Here is a 22,227-nt window from a genome sequence, read left to right as displayed (position 1 = left end):
AAAAAGAGGGTCTACTAATCATTTTGGGAGGATTATTTTTCCACTCTTAAAAGAGAAACAAAGAAAATTCAGTCTTTTCCTAAGCTTTTGCTTTGTTTTTCTTGTCTAAAGTCTGTTTTGATAAGATAAAGTCCTTAAAATCACCTATTTTCATTCATCGCACCATAGGAAGAGAAATGCTTCCCCTTAGAAGCATGGCAACCTGTCAGCTATTCTTGAAAATGCAGACTTTCACATGAAAGACATCCCACCTTGAACTATGCAAGACACTTTTACAAGAGAAATTAAGGCTCTGGAAGTAGGATGAACAGTTTTAACAATAAAATACCCTCTGTGTGGCTCAGTTGAATTTTAATTTCAGTCAAGGGGCAAAGAGTTACTCTAGTGTCCCATGCAATGTTTTTGTCTATACTTGTACTAAAATATTTTTTCTTGTTTATTTGGAATTCATATTTAACTAGATGTCCTACATATTATATGTCAATCACATCTTTTCTAATTTTAATTTCTAGGGTCAAGAGAATAAAAAGATGAAAACTGTGAGGCCAGAGTCAGGTTTTCAAGCAGCCTCTCTGCAGTGACCTCCAGTGGTGGTTGCTGAGATTTCCTTTTCTGTATTTTCAGGCACTTGATTCCAAGGGTAGAACCTCCCAGTGGAAAGATCTGTCCATATTCCCTCTTGCCAAGAACTTCATGCACAGAACACATTATCCTGATTTTCACTTGGATCAGACTACAGAGGTTCTCTGATTTCAGCTAACAGGATGGCAGGTGGGTCACTTATTTGGACCACCTAGTTCATTGACTAAAAAATAGATACAGTGCACTGTAATAATGTGTGTATTCATAGAACCCCAAAGCCATCAAATACTGTTCTGTAGAATGTTTAAACTTCACTGAACTATGAAGAAGTTCCATTAGAGGAAACACTTAGAGTGTCCCCAGATGTTAGTAGGTTAGCTTTTAATATCTCTTCAGGCAAATAAACAAATCCATTTACAAATGTGGATTTGCATATCTTTTATAAATTCTGTGCTTCCATACTTTCACAAATGATGAAGTGGAATATCAAAGGAGGTAACTGAGATTAGACTCTAACTTGCCACACTTGTAGTTCACACTGGTTTTAATATGAGAGGCAGCTGACTTAGGAGTAAGAATCCAGACTCTGAAGATGGTCTGCCTTTATTTAAATACTGGCTCTGTCAGTTCTTAGCTGTAAAACCCTGGACAAGTCATCTGCATTACTGTGCCTCAGTTCTTTCATCTATGAAGGAAGTTAACGGTATTTCCCACTATAAACAGCTTTGAGAATTAAGTGATCTAATGTGAACTACTAAGAATAGGGTCTATAAATGATTATTACAACACTGCTTGGAATTATAGCATGGGAATTAGAGAAATGGTGATATAATAGTTTATGGGAATAAATCTGCTAGAAAATATCATTTTGGCAGAGGTTTTGATATGCAAAGAAAAACTTATCCATTGGCATTTTAATGCCATTTCATTCATTTAACTTTGTATCTTGCTTACTAAGCACAAGACCCTGAGTTCCATCCCTAGCATAATAAATACACACAAAATATAACACAGGTGACTGTTGCTCTTTTTTTTAATCTAGTTTTAAATGCTAAGGTTTCTTTCTCATTTTAAAAGAGAATGAAGCATATCTCTCCTAGGTGGTGTTCCTACTAAACTTCTCAATTTGTGCAGTTTATATGAGACAATGAAAATAGGACACAGACATCAAATGGAGTTTCAAAAAAGCATAGAAATCACAGTAGGCAACCACAATTTTTAACCTACTAATTTCAGGAAGTGCAATATATAAGAGCCAATTCAAATGTGCATGTATACATGTACACTGTGAGAGCAAATCCATTTACCCTTAAGTCCCTCTCTACCATTTTAAATCTAAAGCGAAGTGTCAAAAAAAGTGTGTAATCATATAAATTTACCTCTATGATCGTAGTAATAGTGTTTCCCAAATGATTTTCCCATTTTAGTGACAGCTATTTAATTAAAACAATGAAGTGGCATTTTATGCTGAAATGTAAAGGATCTACCTACCAAACTGACGAAGGTCCAGGCAGAGATTTGCTCCCTCCACCAATGTGGTGTTTCGGCAGATGGTCCACAGATTGAAGTACATATAGACTGGCAGTGAGGTGAAAGCTGTGACTCCCAGCCAGGCCAACATGAAAAGGTATGTCAGCATAATAAACTGCAACAGAGAAAAATGGGGAGAGACAACATATAACCTTCTGGAAAAGAAGAATTTTTGCTTTTATTCTGCAAAGCTCAATCTAGAAGGTTTTTAGAGTCAGTACATAAATAATTAGCATAAAACTCCTAGATATTATAGAATTAGAAATGGTGAATATAGTGGGCTATGTAAGCAGACCTGCTTGAAGGTCTCATTTTGGCAAAGGTTCTGATGTAAAAAGGAAAAAAATATCCATCTGCATTTAGTCCTTTTTCATTCATATATTTATTCTGTAAATCTCCCATTTTTTTCCTAAGGTTTGGAAGATAATACATTTAGAGTAGTTTCTGCAAAATGTGGAATTTTACTATAAAAAAATCCAAATGAGTGAAAATGCTATCAGTAAATTTATATCACAACTAAACTGGTACCATTTTGTATCATAAATACTTAAGTTAATTATTTCATAATTAACCTTATAAATATGGAGATTCTCAAATCATATAGGCATATACTAATAATAGTAAGTGTTTATACTCCTCCTTTTCGGTATTTTTTGTGAAATTTAAATCTGTCTAACTCTACTCAGGTGTTAATTTTACTTTTGCAATAGAAACCTAGCAAGTATTGTTTTAGTTTTGAAAATGAAGCTTTGTAATTTATTTCAGAAACATTTTTAATGTTTATAAAATTAATTGAAAAGAGTTGATGTAGCCTCAATAAAGTTGAATAAGAGACTTGGCTTCAGCATAAATTTGCATGAATTTTTAGTTCAAGCATGGTAGAGATACTAGATAAAAGGTCATGTAGCTGCATTTATTAATGGATGGATGTTAGATAGTAGATAAGGAAAATCTCTACAATGTAGCCCTTAGCCACCAAAACTAAGTTTCTATAGATACTTGTTTCTTCTGAATTTCAGAAGCACACTTCTAGGATACTACATAGAAACAGTACTGTGTTCTAGCTTACATTTGGCACCCCAAGTAATCAGCCATATTTTAAATATCAATATAACATATAATAAATACACTGATTCAAACTAAATCTCTGATTCAACCTTATTAATTCCTTTGTTGATCAGTTATATTTAGAATTCATCCCTTGATTTGGGTAAAATGTCAAGTGTCAAGTTTATTTAATAACAGTCATGATATATATTAAAAGTATTTCTTTGAAAAACAGTAAAATTGAAGACAGCATCAATGTTAAGTTAGCTCTTGGTTGAGCTAAAGCATCTATGTTAAGTCATATTATGATTAACACTGACAGATTATTGGGATAAATGATGGATAAATATTAATAGAGGTAGGATATAGACAGTGAGACTTGAAATCCAACCATTTTCCTAAAAGTTGCTAAAAGCCACTATACTTCAGAGACTCAGAATATAATTTAACACATGCTTCCTAATAATACAGTTTTATCTCACCTCAGATCTGACTTTAGTTGTCCTCTACTACAAAACAAGAATAGTTAAGAGAAAAAGTTCGATGAACTCATTTCTGTCCCAACAGTGTCTTTTGACTATGATTTGGTAGACATTTAAATCTTACACATGTAAGATGAAACAAAGTCTTCTCTAAAAGCATTAACAAATAAAAATTGAGCCTGAAATTATTTATATTAGTGAATGAATTGGCATAAATATCCTTAAATTCTATTTGTTCTTTTGATAGTATTATTAAATTTTATATCACATTTAGAATTATTTAACCTTCCTCAACAATTATGCATAAAAACATGGTAAGATGTCAATCATATATATTATGAATACTTCCTTCTTATTTAAATGATTAAAGGAAAAAAAATACTCTATATGGAGATGCAGACAATATTAGGTTTTGAAACACACTTGACTGTGTGTGGTCAACATTTTACTTGTCTTTACCAGAGAAAGAAGACAATATTTCTTATGTGCTCTTTTGCCTTTCTCCTTCCCAGAATGTGAAAAATGAAAGACGTTAATCAACGAGATTCCCTGAGCAGTATGGTGTGAGGACCAGATCGGAGTTCCTCCTTTCTCAAAGTCTTCCCTATGATTTCACATCATTGCTTTAGCAGCCAGAAAAGGAGAGAAAGATCTGCTAAGCCTCAAAGCATGGATGAACTTACTACAAGGGATGCCACCAGTCACCTTTAACATTAATAAGCTGCATGCTTATTTCCCATATTTTGCCACTTGATTCTAATATGTAAGAGATGAAGATTTGTTTATGTATTCACTTAATAAGTACTGATATTATACTTACTGTAAGCCTAACCTAAATGTCATATTTACTAAATAAAAAGGGACCTTAAGACATTGATTAAAGATACAGGCTTTTAGGCTGGCTGAGATAAGGCTCTGGTTTAGGCCTCTGTCTGCCTTTTTAAACTCTAAACAACTCTTAAGTTGATTTCATATGTTCCAACCAGGCTCAAATGAGATAATATATGAGAAATATTTAGCATGAAATATCTCACATAAGAAGCTGTGACAAAGTATGTGTTGTTATTATAATTGATAATATTATTGTGCTTATTACATCTACCAAAATATTTGTTTTGCTTGAGTAAGACTATATAGAAAAAGAGAAATCAATTTTATTTTGTGATGGGAGAAATTAAAAGCATGATATCCTCTTGGGTCTGGGAAAGTTATTTGAAGGGAGTCTCAAGAAAAAAAATGGCTTCAGACATTCTTTGAAACCATTCCAAATCTGAAGAAGTCCTTTTAAATGAATGCTTTGGGGGAAAATTTTGACTGCTGTTTTAAAATTTATTTTTTGTAATTTTAGATCTCAAGGCTAATGTAGAGTCTCAAGAAAAATGAGCATGATATGATATGATATAGTCAAGCACTGCTTTGGAGGAATAAAAGCAACTCTCATGTCCACATGCTTTGTCTCTACTTTGTTTTTCTTTCTTTCTGCCCTAGGGCATTTTTCCAATAGCTCTTTTGAAGGTGGTATCCTCTGTGGAATGGGACCTATGATTCCACAGGTTTAGATTCAAAGTGGATGGGAGCACTTTGTACTGCAGCTGCTACTTTACAAAGCAATGGAAGTGTGACTTCTGAAATCACAGTACTGACTCATATTTTTTCCCATGTAAATTATTAAGTTGGATGTTATAGAGACAATCATCATAGTGAGAGAATATTTTACTACTTTTACTGCACAAGTTTTTCACTAAGAAAATACAGACTTAACTTTTGAATTCTGAGTCCAAACTGTGTTTCTGAGCATAGCAGTTCATACTTACTAGTCCAAATTAAAGAAGCTAAAAATATAGGTATAATTTTCTAATTTTTAAAAGAATCCAATATTTACCAAAGCTGAAGAATTGATCAAACTGATCATGTCCAATCTTAGAAAGTCTTCATATGTAATAAAGTATTTCATAAGTTGAAAATTATTTTAGCTTTTTTAGTAGAAAAACTTATTTTCAGTGGAAAAACTATTGAGAATGCAAAAACGTCTTCATATTTTGAAAATAATTTTTGTGTATGTGAGCCTTTACTATCTGATTCACAGTAAAGCACTCACTGAAATTGAAATCCATAACATGTTTGGGGAACACTGGAAAAATTAACTAGGAGAAGTTATGAAAGCACCGCTGGACTTGAAGTCAGAGGACTTGATCAGTATTTTATAAGTTTGGCTAACACTTAACTTCTTACAGTTACTTTCCTCATTTGTGAGCTGAAAATTAGACAATCTCTGTCCCAGAGCTGTGAAGTAAATAAAAAGGTCTTATATGAAGGCACTTAGTAGTAAATTTGATTCACTATAATGTCTAAGACAGGAAGCTGTTTACTTTAGCACAAATTAACTATTTTGTATTTTCAAAGATTAGGTGTAGATAGAAAGGAAACTGCTTCTGTCACACTTAGTATTCATTGTTTTGAACAAATATGAATTTTAAAAGAAGGATGAATTCTGTAGTAGCTAGATATAAAAAAGCAGATTCACTGGTTTTTGTCATTTCAGTCATTATTTAGGATCACTAATACATAAAAATACTGACTCCTTCCTCCTGACTCACAAAAAAAATTCAGTAAAACTTTCATATTTTGAATTATACTTAACAACTGATTTAGATAGTAAAATTGCTAGAAAATGGTAAGGATGGATGCCAAATGTTTAATATTGAATGTACACCTTGATCATATTATTTTAGTGTTATGTTATAAGAATATGCAAATTACTGTCCAAACATGAATCTTCTTGTTACCATATTTCTTGTTTGGTTTTTCTTTTTTGCTCAGTCTAAATTTGTTGAGAGACTAGGATGTATTAACATTAATTCAATGAAGTTGATATGGATTATTTCTTTGTGACATGATATGTAATTGCTGTTTTGTTGCTAACTTAGATATTCTAATCAAAGGTAGAAATTTAGTAGAGAAATTGAGGCAGAGGTACAAGAAGTAAGGTTTTCCTATTCTTTGTAAAAAGAGTACATATCATTGCTCCTTGACTATCTAGTTACTGAGACTGCACTGTGTTTAACATGAAAATGACTTGTAATAGGTAATTGTTTTTTATATTAACTCCTACGAATTTATATTTATATAATGGCTAAGAAAAATCACACTTTTTGAGCTGGAGATTTTCTTTGGTAATTTTACCAGGTATGTGCAGTTAAAAGTTAGCAGCATTGATGAAAATAACTCAGCTGACTTTGACTCCAAAAGTATCTAGGAATTAATTAACTAATTGCTGAAAAAAATCACTTATTGAATGGAATTGCATGCTATAATTAATAATTGCAGATGTAAGGAAGTTTAAACTTAAATGAATAAATTGAACCTATTGGAATATTCAAAGTCTCTTCATAACCAAAAATGTATTATCAAGTTTAACTCAATTTATTATTTTATAAGTTCTCCTCATTAACTGCCTCAAAGACTGAGATACAAAAAATAGTTTCCAAAACCTTAGCTAAGAACTATGCATTTCACAGGAATATATATTCAGTGGTATTTTCTCATCTTGGAATGGATTTGAAGAGTATCAGGCCAGTCATGTTTATACACAGAGTTTAAAGATTCTGTGATCAATTAGTTTCACTGGGTTGACATTGACTCAAAGAATACAACTCTGATATGAGTTTTCAAGAATGGCCTCTTCTGTGCCAATTATATCAACATTTTAAACATCTCTGCAGATAATCTAATGGGTATCTAGTATTAAGAACTGCTGCTACACTGAAATGAAAGATTTCAGGAGTATGCTTGATGTGAAGCCTTCTTTGTTCTTCTTCTTTAGAATTCACAGAATAGTACCCCTAAAATTATAAATATATGTGATGATAATCCAGAAATACATACTGAAATAACCAACAAAGTATATACATTAAGAGTACCATTCAACATGCTTGAGTGAGATCCATCCCAAGGATGCAAATAATAAACAGAGCACATCACATTAACAAAATCAGGGGGAAAGACCTGTTGATCATTTCAACAGATGCAAGAAAAGTGTTCAATGAAATTCAATAGCATTTCATGATAAAAAAAAACTTTTATGATAAAAAAATTTAGGTAGAGCTGGGCATGGGGTGCATTTCTATAATCCTGGCATTCAGGAGTCTGAGGCAGGAGAATCATGAGTTCAAGGACAGCCTGGGCTGCAAAGCAAATTCCACACCAGCCTGGGCCTACATTGAGAGTTCCTGTGTCATTTTTTTCTAGGTAGAGCAGGAATATACCTCAGCACAATAAAGGTCGTATGTGATAAACACATAGTCGATATCATACGGAGAAGGGGAAGCTGAATGGTTTTCCTTTAAGATATGCAAAAAGAAAAGGATGCCCACTTGCACCACTTTTCTCTAAGTTACTTAATACTGGAAGTCTTAGCCAGAGCAATTAGGCCAGAGAAATAAATGAAATGAATCAACATTTGAAAGAAGTATGCCAAATTGTAGCATTTGCAAGTAGTATGATCATAGACATATATACCAAAAAACTGTTAGAACTAACAAATGAATTCAGTAAAGTTGCAGGATGAAAATTCAACCTACAAAAATCAGGAGCATTTGTATAGTCAATATAAACAGTTTCTTCAATAAGAAGTGTTAGAAAAACTGTTTAACAACATAGAGGAAGGAAACCAGACCTTCATCCTTATCATATAAAAAATGAACTCAAAATGTATTAAAGAGTTAAATATAAGAGCCAAATATCTAAAACCAGCAGAAAATAACATTGGGGAAATGATTTGTATCATTAAACTATGCAAAAATTTAAAATAAAACTTTGAAAGCCTAAGCAACAAAAGCAGAAATAGGCAAATGGGATTACATCAAGCTGAAAACCTTCTGCACAGCAAAGGAATCAATGGAGTTGTAGCAACTTACTAATGTGTGAGTGTATTTGCAAATGATGTACCTGGAAGGTGTTGATAACCAGAATATATGTGAAACGAACCTCAATAGCCACCTCTTCATTCCATCTCCCCAATTCTCCAATTAAAAGTTGAACAAATGATTTGAATAGACACTTCTCAAGAGAAGACATACAAATGGCTAAAAGATACATAAAAAAGGCTCAACTGGTGTTGAGATGGGGACAGGTTGGTTAGTAGGTACGAAGGTACAGTTAGACAGGGAGAATAAGAATGTAGAGTGACTGTAGATAATAGGAATGTATTGGGTATTTTAATATAGTTAAATAATGAGGATCTTGAATATTCACAAATAATCTTTGTAATTATGGATATGCTAATTAGCCTGATTTGATCATTATTCAATGTACACATATATTGAAACATTGCACTGTACTCTATAAACACACACAAACCTATGTCAATTATAAACTTATAAAAATACAGCTATAAGAATTACTCTTAGCTTTTAAGTATTTTCTTAGAAATATGATGCTAAAAAAATATGTCAAAAGACACAAAAAAGATTGCTGAAAAAAACATTCATACCTGTACATAATATAGCCACACTTTAAAAAAAATACAGAAAACAGCTAATATAATTTAATAGAATATACTAACCAAAGAATGACCTAAAACTACTTAGATTCTCTGCTGTAGTTTGGATCTGTTTTTCCCCAAAGTGTTCATGGATTGGAGTCTTGATCTTCACCAGCACTTTGTTGAGGGAGTGGGATCTTTAGGAGATAGGGCTTAGCCAGAGACCATCAGGTTGCTGCAGCAGAAGGGATTACTGTAGCTCCTGAGGAACCCTGAGTTAATTCTTGAGGAAAGGAAAAGTTACAAAAGGGCCCCATATCATGCTCTGGCTTCCAGTCAGGCCATGTAATCTTTTTCCCAGGTGTGCTTCCACTATGACCTGATGAGCCCAAGAGGGGGCCTCTCCAAAACCCGTGCTACGGTGCTTGTTTTCAACCTCCAAAACTGTGTGTTAAATAAACACTCTTTCTTTATAAGCTTACCTCCCCTCAGATATTCTATTATAGCAATAGAAAACAGAGCAATACAATGGTAAAATAAATTTCAAAAATAAAGTAAATGAAATTACCATTGAAAGTATATCCCAGAGAAAGATAAACAAAACAATGCCAAGCACATTTAATATTATGAAGATCTATTTCATTTTAACAAAGGAGTAAAGGATACTAAAGAACAACTTTCAAATATTTATCTCAGGTTTATTCTAGCTCCATGTGGAATACCCATGGGATTTTGAGGAAAGTAAATGACTTCAGGAACACATGCATCGGCCACACACCAACTCACACATTTTTCATCTTGTGATTTCTTTTCTTTGTTATGTAAAACCATATTTAGCTCACAAATGGGAAGAGAAGAAAAATATAGGGTATACACAAGTTCAATCTATCAGGGAGATTTATAGAGCACCCAAAACAGATATTAGGAAAAAAACACATTAAATTAAATTAGAAATGACATGATCAAATTAAAATTATTTTAAAAATCACTGTTCATGCAATTAAAAATAAATATGGTAGACTGCTAATTATATATAATAACAATTAAGTAGAAATAACATTATAAAATACAAATAATGAATTTCTCCATAACCCAAGTATTTTTCTTCTTCAACCCTTGACATCAGAAATAACATTCTAAAACACAAAATTGGTTGCAATGCTGGAACTCTAATGCATCTCTGGTGCAGACACTTTGGAGAGAGTTTAGTGATTTCCTAAAAAACAAAATACAATCTAACATGACCCAGTAATTGTACTCCTTGGTACTTACCCAAATGAGTTGAAAACTCTTGTCCACACAAAAACATTCACACCTAAAAGTGTTGGTTATAGTTGCCAAAACTCAGAAAGAACTAAGATATGCTTCAGTAGGTGAAACAAACTGGCACATCAGTTAGGGCTGATAAGAAATGAGCTAGGAGGTAGTGTTTCGGGGAGATGTTGATTCAAGACACCAAATCCTAGTAAGCTAGTAGGAATAAGTTCAAGAACTCTACTATACAGCAAAGTAACTCTAGTGAATAAAAATGTGTGGTTTTCTTAAAAGTTGCTGAGAGTGGATATTAAATATCCTCACAAGAAAAAATATGATAAGCATGACAGATATTTAATAGTTCAACTTATACTACAAAATATACATATTTTAAAACAACATGTTGTACAGGATAAATATATGTAACTTTTATTTACCAACTGTGAATAAATAAAGCTTAAAAAGAAAATAGAAAGAAATGATCTATAAAGACATGGAGAAATCTTACTGAGCATTGTTAAATGAAAGAAGTCATTCTCAGTGCTGGGTAAGGTGGTACACAGCTTGTGATACCAGCTACTCCAGAGGCAGAGATATCACAGCTCCCGGCCAGTCTGGATAAAATTAGCTTCAGATCCTATCTCCAAAACAAACTAAAAGCAAAAAGACTGGAGCATGGCTCCAGTATAGAGTATTTGCCTAGCAAGCTTGAAGCCCTGAGTTAAATCCCCAGTAATGTGAGGGAAAAAAAAGAAGCAACTGATCTGAAAAACCAATGTACTTTGTGGTTCCAACTATATTACACCCTGAAAAAGAAGAAAGTTTGGAAAGAGTAAAAGCATCTATGATTTCCAGGGGTTTCTAAGGAGAGAAGAATGAACAGATGATGCACAGAGGATTTCAGGACAGTGAAATTATGCTTTGTATATAGTATAATGGGATGGACACATGTCATTATACATTTGTGAAGGCCACTGGATGTAAAACACTCAAAGTGAATCTTAATATGAACTGTGGACTCTGAGTGATAATTATGTATCAATGTAGGTTTATGGAATGTAGCAAATGTACCCCTGTAGTGGGAGATGCTGATAATGGGTAAGGCATGTGTGTGGGCAAGAGCTATATGAGGAATCTCAGTATCTTCTGCTCAATTTTTTTGTGAATTTACATAATCAGAGATTTTACAAAATCCTGCCAGGGGAGGGGGATTGGTACCAGTGGGAGAGAGGAGGAGGTGGGGAAAGGGTGTAGGAAGATGAATATGGTGCAAATACTGTGTACACATGTATGTAAATGAAAAAATGATACCTGTTGAAACTATTCCAGGAATGGGGGTAGAGGGATAAAGGATAGCAGTGGAAGAGGTGAATCCAAGTATGATATATTTGATACATTATAAGAACTTTTGTAAATGCCACAATGTACCCCACCCAGCACAACAATAAAAATATTTTTAAATGATTAATTAATTGCAATATTTTCTTCTTTACTACCTTGCAAATGGCTATTTCTTCAACAAATCACATTAAACACTTGAGGCTTTCATGATCCAGCAGGATTTTGCAACAACTTACTGCTCCAGCTTGATATAGCACATAGATGACTGCAGTTCTCTAAATATTTTGTCCCAATTCATATCCTCCAGGTTACATGCAGAACTATCCTCCCAATCCTGGATCAAGATCCCATATTACTCACTAATGTGCAATTAAAATTTCCTGTATGCCAACAATGTGTACTGTGCTTCTAAGCCATAGGTGTACACTGACCAACAGCACCTCTCTATGACAGACTTTAATTGCCTCTTCCTGTGTAAACATGGTAAGTTATGTGCATGTTTATCAACATGGTTATCATGAAAACATTCATGTACAAGTCTCCTACACATTCCAATAGGACTGCAGATTCCCCAGTGGTAGGGGTGGCATCCTGTTCCTTTTAATATCACCAGTCTCAGCATGGTACATCAATATTTGTAAGAGATACCAAGAAATTTGAGCCAAATTGATTTTACTTTTTAATTTGATGGCAGGATCTACATGAGGTCAATTTATGTAAAAACAGGAGCCTTTACAGCATAGAAGAATGTGTTTTATTCCAGGAAGAATTACTATACAAGAGACATTATCAATAATATAACTTTAGTATCAATTATATTGCAATTATCTGAGAAAACTGTTTTGACAAATGATTCTAATATAACACAGCCTCAATAATTTTCAGTTAACTTTTAATTTCTACATCTTTACTATATTTAGTTTTCCCTATGAAGCAATCTTAAAACATAAATTACACTAATAGCTAATCTTACAATAAGAAAAAAAGAAAAAGAAATTGAGTCCCAAAAACATTGCGAAGCATGACCTATTTTATATAATTTACTGATTTAAAGACAGACTGTGAAAAAATATGGCATTATATCTTTTTTCTGAACGTTTTAAAATAAATATCTTTTCAGTTCAGACAACATTTCTTGCTAGAAAATAAAGGCTTCCCTTAACCAATCAATATCCATTTGCAAAATACCATTTGCAATCCATTCCTATTATATTATCCCCAACATAGTAGCCTATTTAAATAATAACTATTACATGGGTGGAAATATTTGTCACAATAAAAAGGACATTTTGAGTTCAACTGAGCCAATTAAAATTATATTTGATTTGCGAAGTATCATTTGAACATGTAATAGAAACTTCGAATACATTAGCATCTGTTAAGGTGAGTGAATGTATTTAGTATGTTACATACCTTATACATTCATAAAATATGTAAATTTGAGAGTGTTTGCTATCGTTAAAATGAATTTCTCATCTTATCGTAAAACTTGATTGAAAAACCTATACCTAGAGAATGCTTCATTTAAACTAGAGAAATTTTGTAAGTAGGAATAGGAGATATTCCCCTCCAGAGATTTTTAGTGGGCATTAGATTCTAAAAATTAATCTTGTATAAATTCTATCAGAAATGGAAAGTTATGAGTATCCTAGAAAAAAAGAAAATAGGGCTTCTTACAATGTTATCTTGCTATGCTTAGTTTACTTGTGATAAAGTACCTCTAGTGTTTTTAAGTTTCAATTGTAAAATGACAAATTGTAGTTTACATATGTTTATGGGATAAAAAGTGATGTTACAACTTTGTTATGAAAACAATGTACAAAAATAAATCAAGATTATTAGCACATACATCAGCTCAAAACCTATCTTTTCTGTGGTGAGAAAATTTGAAACTCACTCTCAGTGAGTTTGAAATATGCAATACCCTATGATTTGCTGTATTTACCATGCTGTGCAATATTTCTCAAAGAAAAAAAATTACTTATTCTTCTGGTTCTATTGAAGCTTTATAGCTTTTGATTCATTTTCCAATCTCCCTTGACCCCTGGCCTCTACAATCACCATTCTTCTCCCTAATTCTTTGAATTCAATGGTTTTAGATTCTACCTATAACTGAAAACATGTGGAATTTGTCCTTGTGCCTATCTTATTTCACTTAGCATAATGTTCTCCCATTCCACCCATGTTGTAGCAAATGACAAAATAAAGTCTGAATAGTTTTCAAATCCATTCACAAATCAAATAAATCAGAAATGGAAATGGAAGATTGTGAGTATTCTTTAAAAAGAAAATAGAATTGAATGGTATTCTTTATGCATTCATCACTGATGGACACCTAGGTTGATTCCATACTATGGTTATTCTGTGAATAGCATGGTATTGAAGTAGCGATATCTCTTCCACAAACTGGCTTCAAACCTTTTGGGTAAACAACCACCAGAAGTGAGATTGCTGGATCATATGATAATTCTATTTTTGTTTTATGGGAAACTTCATTCTATTAAGTGAATCTACTAAGTCACATTTAAGATGATTATTTTTTGATTGAACTATTTTGTTTAAGAAAAACTAACCCAGATAGTGTTATTTCTTTATTTTTTCTTTTTCAATAAAAGTACTTTAGACAGCTTTGATATGATATGATGAGGAAGACATAAAATTCTTACAGTCTCCATCATCACATAACCCCAAACCCTAGTCTAGTCATGAGAAAAACAAAATACAAATTATAATAGAGATATCTTTACAAAATGCTTAGCTACTAATCCTTAAAAACTCAAGGTCATCAAAAACAAAAAAGTTTTAAAAAAATGTTACAGGTGAGTATAGATTAAGGAGAGATGACTAAATCTTGAATGGGACAGAAACAGAAAAAGGTATTTAGGAAAAATGAAGGAAATATGAATAAAGCATGGAATTCAATTAATTATAACATATCAATATTGATTCACTAATTATGAAAAATATGCCATACTTATGTAAGATAATAATAATAGGAGAAACTGGTTTTGGAAATTATGGAAACTAGGCAATCTTCACCTTCCTGTAAATATGAAACTATTCCAAACTTAAATATTTATATAAAAATTATTTTAAGCTATGAAAACATCCTTCATCATAAGTGATAAGAAGTTATGTCCTAAGATGATATGATATATACCTGTTACTGATGAAAACTGAAATGCCACTAAGTGTACAGAATTTTTCTCAAGAGAATAGTTTGGCAGAAGATTGTCATAACTTGAATAATCAGAAGAACAAAACAAACTAAAAACAAAATACAATGTTGACTATACATCTTAAGAAATTATTTTTATTTTTAAGTTGAATTTCAATCAGAATTTATGGCGATCAGGAAGGTATGTGCATGATTCAATTTTTTTCAGTTTTGCATTTCTAGCTGTCATAAATCTCATATTTAAATAACCCCAAACTAGAAACCTTACATTTTATGTCTCATTTTTCTCTTTCATTGGTGCCACCTTGTGAGTCTAAACAAGAATTTTTGTCAAATTTTACTACTAGATAGGGAAAAGTAGGAGAACTTGGATTATGTTTTCCTAAGACTTTAATGCTACCATACTAATCTTAACAATTAAATTGAGGTTGGTTTGTCTTCCTAGTATTTATGTAGGGGGTTGAGTTCTGAACCATACGTGAGATCTACTTCAGATATTTGTAACAAATAAAATCCTATTCTTGCTTCTGCAATGAATACTTTTTGAAAGATTATTTTTAGATATTTTCACTCTTCCTGAAACAGAATATATTCCACCCCAACCTTTTTTCTGACTTAGAAACTAGTGATGAAGTTCACTCTTCTAATTTGATTAAAAACTCCTGTAAATACATATATATATATATATATATATCACACATATACACAAACAGAGAGAGAGAGAGAGAAAGAGAGAGAGAGCAAGCATAATTGTATTAGTGCATCTGTCTGAGAGGAAGACTACTGTAAGGCAAGAGAGGGGAAGAGAATGTTAGAGAATGAAAAATATTGACAACTCTTGAAACACTGCATGGGTGCATGAAGATAATATAGTGGAATGCACTGTAAACTGTTGAATAATAAGGGAGCAGGACAATGGAGAAAGTGTAAATGATAGAGAGGGCTAGTATGATTAAAGCATGATATATACAAATCTGAAATACTGAAGCAAAAATTCCTTGAACCACCAATATACACTTAAAAAAATGAAGGACAGGAAGGTAAAACAGGTCCTTTATGGGGTTGGGTGCCAGTGGGAGGAGGAAGGGCATAAGGAAACAGGGTAAATATGATGGATAAATTTCGTATTATTGTATGACAATAGGAAAATGAATCCCACTGAAATTGTTCTAAGAAGGGGGTAAGGAGGGTTGAAAAAGAACAATGCAGGGGGTGATCTGTAATAATGTTTCATATGATGATTTAATAAAGCAGTCAATAATGATTTTTCACTCCCAAAGGTTAACCTTGTGGTTTTGTGTTTTATGCCTCTCACATTAAAAATTTGAATGATAGCACTAAAATTTTGAAATGAACTTGGTACTACATAAGAGGAAACACATAATGTACATCAAGTTAGGCTTTCAAGAATATTCATTAAGTGAAGAGAATATTGATTGGCATCCTATGTTCAGTGATACAATGCTTTTTTAAAATTAATTGCTTTTGTGCTGATGTTGTTTAAATAGTAATCATTTTACGTTTTATCAGCATAACCATTTTACATTTTTATGAGAAACAAGTATAGAATAATAAATTTCTCTTAATTCAAGAAGCTTTTCAGATAGTTGTAAAAAATTTATTCCACTCATTAACATTATCTAGTATTCTAAGCAAACAGGTTATGATATAACTTCAAAAGCACAGACATTTCTAAAGCTAAGGAAGACAGGCAAAAAGATTAATTCACTGAACAAAAGGTAGACTATAAGATACAATCAATTGAAGCAACAGCAGAATGCAAATTAGAAAGAAAGGAAAATGTGTACTAGAAGAAGGTAGAAGATAAAACTTTCTTTTTTGTCCCCTCTGACTCCATGAAGCCACAGGGATAAACAAGCTTGAGACTAGGGAGGAGTCCCAGGGGTATCTACAAAGATGGAGATGGAAGCTGGTCCCTTTCATGAAGGTAGTGTTGGGACACTGAGAGCATGACTTGGAGGCCTCACTCACTGCACTGCCATCTCTGTAGTGTACTGGACACCACAGCTTCTACTTCCACTTCAGTCCTGCTCATGCCCAGGTGGCAGAGGGGGTGTTAAGGGAGTGGGTGGGGCATCTTGGTGGGCCAACTCCTGCTGCATGGCCCCTGGAGGAGCCCACGCAGCTGCTGCCAACCTTCTGGTCTGTGGAGTGGAACTGGTGACACAATTGTTACTGTTATAGAAGAAAATATGGCTCATGTTTTGCATTAAAAACATGTATTTGAGATGCCTTTAAGATGCTTAAATGGCAGTCAGATAATTAGCTTTACATAGATAGGCATTTTCTTTTGGATTATTTTTATTATGAAGTAATTTTATAATTCTGAATCAAACAACACAATTGACTGCAATTATCCTAGCAAAAGGGCATTCTCTGAAGTAAAAATGTACTCATAACTCCTCTTATATCTTCTCATTTCACTTCTGTAGAATCATGGACTCTTGAAGGAATGAGCTTCAGAGATGATCTTGATTTTGTCAATGAGTAAACTGTGATCCAGAGAACCACAAGTGACATTATAGTAATACTACCCAAATTACAAGAAAAGCCAATCATTAATTGAATTTACTATACTCTTGGCAAAATAGAAACGAAATGAGGTCAGAATTTGCCTTGTTACTACAAAAATTGCTTAGGTGACACTGAGAATGGGCTCATTGACAGAAGGCACACACTTTTTTAATTAATCCAACATCCTTGTGTATCTTAATTTCCTCTAGATCTGCAGTTTGATATTACTGACCCAAATAATTTAGGTGAAAGGACCCAGCTTAAAGTCTTTTTGTCACATTGGAATACTAGTTTTGCTCACATTCATATAAGTTAACTCTTTGACTACTACAATAAGTGTTATCTAAAAATGGAGACAGATGTTTCTTACAAGAAATTACTCCAGAGACAACTAAAGATACTCACAACACACAAACCACTTTATCAGATTGATAATTACCACTGACACTGAGCAGTATCATAGAATTTGTTGCAAGCTAGTTAAGACTTTTAGTTATTTTTGAACTTTTTTGTGAAATTGAAGTAACTTATATCATCATTCCTTTTCAGAAACAGCTTACTTAATATGAATTGTATATCATAACACATGTTCTTATGTGTTCTTAATTATATATTAAACATATGTTCTTATGAAGCATAGGAAAAAGAAAACCATGTCAGTTGAGAATAGAAGCTTAAGTGTTTCATTACAGGAAAAATACTCTGCATAAAAGAAGCAACAGTTCTTTCAACCATGTCAACTCTTAATTTTCACCACTTTTGTGCATCTAAATATATATACTTTGCATTGCATTAATTTTAGCAAACTGTAAATTTGATGTAATAATATCATACCAATAGGGCCAAAATTAATATAATTATTTTCTTAAGTCAATAGAAAACAAGTTACATGACATAATTGTCACCAAATTTGTAGTAAAATGTATAGAGAGGTATATGCATTGCCTATATATTGGGGATGGATTTTCTAGTATTCTGTGTGAAAACACCAAAGGCCTTTGAAATAAATAATCATAAATCAAAAGACAATTTTGTTTCCTGTAGAAGCAAAATTAGTTGTGCTTCATATGTTTTGAGAATTTGAATGTTCACAAGGGATACTCTTAATTTGTAAATAGTTCATGCTTAAGAGAGCCATCATAGAGGAAATGTTACAGTGTTCAAGAATACTTAAATTCTTAGCAGGTGAGTGTGAAACAACTCTATGCATCTAAAATCACCCCCCATTAAACACTGTGGAGAAGCAACCTACCCAGGCACTCACACATCGACCACAAGTGGTGATTTTGAAATCCCCATAGAGATCCTTGATGGCTCCAGTTGTGAAGAAACCTTCAACCATCAGCAAAATGCCATACACGAAAAATGCAGCTGCAATGCCATAGACCACGTATTTAAAGATGTCAATCCTGGGGGAGAAAATACAAAGTGACTTATTTCAATAACCTTTTGTTATGGACTTCCACAAACTGATCCTCAAGTTCTCAGCGTTCCCGTGGAATAAAAGTTATAGAATGTTGATGCTCATCATGGATGTTGGATTTCAAAGCATTCCTGTTTTGCTATTTATTTTTATTTATTTATTGCAACTAGGGTTCAAACTCGGGGTTTCATGCTTACAAAGCAGGCGCTCTATTGGTTCACAATAATGCAGTCTTGTGTAAGCAGTGAATCATAGTTAAAATGGAACTATGAAAACAGAATTATCACTTGATAAGGATGATCATTGTCATGCAATTATTCTAATTAGGAAAAAAAACAAATGTGAAGGTATGTATATATATATAAAACACTTGAGTTTTTAAAACTTACACTGAAAGAGGAAGAAAACTATGATTATCAATGTATTAGTTTTGCATAAAATACGTATTTTTGGTATTACAGTCAATTTTGAGTGTTTTATTTCATACTTAACAGAAGACACGAATACTTTCTGATGATGATGACAATGTCAATTATTAAAAGGATATGGTTTTACAGAAAAATAATAATTTTGACAATTAAGTCTTTTAGGAAGAATCACTAAGGGGTTTTATATGGAATTGGGTCTGAACCCAGTATAACGTAATTTCATAGCTTCATAGGAAGATACTCTTTCTATTCTGACAAATGATTGCCTGATGGAGAGAAAAATCCATGTGGCTAAGATAAAATATTCATACAGAAAATATAAATGTGTTCACACAGAGAACTGATACAAAGATGATAGAGACAGATAGTTGATAGATAGATAGATAGATAGATACATAGATGATAGATATAGATAGGTAGATAGCAAACACTATCTTTAAAAGCTGTAGTATTTACAGCCATAGTTGTACCCTGGAGCTAAAGAATACTGTATTAGTATTTATTATTATACATTGTCATAAAATCAGTGACTATTTTACATTCAATGAGATCACAGTTATAAAAATGCTGATGAAATGCAGATGTAGAGATAACACTACCTAAGTGTTCTTAAGTTTTTATTTAACCTAAGAAACAGACCATCTCTAATAATTGAATATATTAACTATATGCATAACATTCTACCTTAAAAGTTACTACAGTTCCAATGCAGAAGTACCTATGGAATGAATTCAATGAATACGACAGAAGTTTACAATACTTTCAAAAAAACTACCAGTCTTCATTTGAATTTCAAATTTACTTTAGAATTAAGATTTTTAATAATTTTGCTTAACAAGATCTCTCTTTACATTTTGCAGCCTAATTAAAATACAAGTTTTATGAAGGCAAGTTTTTTAGTCATTTTTATAAACTGCTGATCTCCACCCAGAATGATATCTGACAGCACTTAATAAAAATTTGAGGAATCCAAAGAAAGTAATTACTCAATAAGGATATGTTTAATGCACAATCACAAAAGGGCTAATGAGTGATAGAAGTGTCTACATCTTTAAAAAGACTAGTATACATCTGTATGTTCTGCTGTATTTTATCCCAGCCCTGACATCTTCAGGTCAGAAACACATGTTTTTCATCAATAAAATTAACTCCCTATTCTCAGACATATTAATGAAGATAGTACCATGCTAAATACAGCTTATCTTTTTAAACTAATAGACAAAAAATTAATGAGCTTCATATCAAACTTTACAATAAGTAAAAGTGGATAAGGGTAACCTATTCATACTTAATGATAATTTTCTTGGAAAATAATTTAGATTTGAATCCTGTAAATATATTTAATTCTCTTTTCCATTATTTCTTTCCCAATGAAAATTAGTCACAAGCATTTTCTCTGTGGTTCATACTTACTGTACAAGTTATTTAAATAAATTTAGTATACCAGTGACATTTCTTTTCAACTGTATATTTTTTAGATCAGCTTTCAGATTCATCAGTGTAATTCGGATAGCTTTCAATTTTTAAAAATTGTATAGCTCAAATAATATCATTTGTTGCTCTATTTTTTCAGATAAAAATACCTTGATATCATAGATTCTTATATAAGTTTAATTAACTCCATGAAGTTATTACATTACATATAACTTAGAAATTTTCTGTTTAAGTCACCATATTATGAATACTTTAAACTTTACAGAATTTTTCCTTTACACATTTTCTCCAACATCTTTTAAAATTATGGCACATTTTATAATATGAAGATATATTTTTCCAATTCTCTACTTTCAAATAATTGTCTGCAATAATGTTGACATCCTAATCCCTAGAACCTGTCTGTTAACAAGTCATTTTATGTGGCAAAAAGGGCTTGGCATCTGTGATTAATGATCTTAAGATGGAAAAGCTAACCTAGTTTATCTAGATGGGTCCAATGTAATTGTAACAGTTCTTAAAAATCAAAAAGAAAGGTAAGTGGGGAAGGATGAAATTCAGAGATAAATCTGAAGGCACAACACTGCTACTGGCTTTGAAGATTGAAAGAGACAATGAGCCAAAGAATGCAGGTGGCTTTTGGAAGTTGGAATAAGCAAGCAAGGATATGATTCTCCCCTGGGGACTCCAGATGGAACATAGTTCTGCCAGCACCTTGATTTCATCCCATTTCAGTAAACCTAGTAAGATTTGTCTTAGATTTCTGACCTCTAAAAATCTAAGAAAATCAATTTTGTAGTGTTAAGCCACTAACCTGTGGTACTCTTAGCAATAGGAAGCCAGTGCCCCAATATTGAAAACAGCATGATGAAGAAGATTTTAGATATTTATTTACAATCTAGATTGTTTCTCTAGGATAAGTTTCTTGAAAACCCTAGTGTATATCATAATTGTTTCCAGAAACTTTGTACTAAAATAAAATTGCATCAGTAAAAGGCAAAAGAGCCTATTATCTATTTCTTAATACGAAGAATTATAATTTAATTATTCTAATGAAGCAATAGGTCAAAAATACTGGTATGATTTTAAATTGATTTTTTAGTTCACTAGTGAAGATGAATACACATTTATAAGTTATGAATCTTTTGTATTTTATTGGTATATCTGTTTTTATAATTTTCATTTTTGTTAGAATGCTTTGTTATTGACATCAGTTCTTCATTTATTAAAATCAGGAATTCTTGTCATGCAAGCTGTATTTTCTCAGTTTTTACGTACACTTCAATGTTTTTATAACATTTCAGTGAGCAAAATTACAATTTTTATTATATGACATACATAAGTCATTTACTTTATGATTTCTTAAATTGCTGATATGCTTCCCTTTGCACAAAAGTGAAATATTAATCTGTACTTTCTTCTAGCCTTCATAAATTAGCTTACATTTTGACTTAACTGACCTGAAAGTTTTTAGTAAATATATAAAGTAAGAAAATAATTTTAAGTGTACT

The 22,227-nt window shown here is 32.3% G+C and overlaps 1 protein-coding gene across 3 annotated transcripts in view; it reads right to left on the bottom strand.

The window, feature by feature from the left end:
* The window catches only part of Gpm6a (glycoprotein M6A), a 304,616-nt gene that overhangs the window by 12,627 nt on the left and 269,762 nt on the right, over positions 1-22,227 (bottom strand). For all 3 annotated transcript variants that reach the window (XM_074054947.1, XM_020187206.2, XM_074054946.1), the window contains exons 3-4: positions 18,684-18,840; positions 2,074-2,227 (exon numbers count right to left, since the gene is read on the bottom strand). In XM_074054947.1, coding sequence (XP_073911048.1) covers positions 2,074-2,227; positions 18,684-18,840 — 311 coding nt within the window. The remainder of the gene's footprint in view (positions 1-2,073; positions 2,228-18,683; positions 18,841-22,227) is intronic.

Source organism: Castor canadensis, chromosome 14 (genome assembly GCF_047511655.1).
Source record: "Castor canadensis chromosome 14, mCasCan1.hap1v2, whole genome shotgun sequence".
Lineage (NCBI taxonomy): Eukaryota > Metazoa > Chordata > Mammalia > Rodentia > Castoridae > Castor > Castor canadensis.
This window is presented reverse-complemented; position numbering and strand designations above follow the sequence as displayed.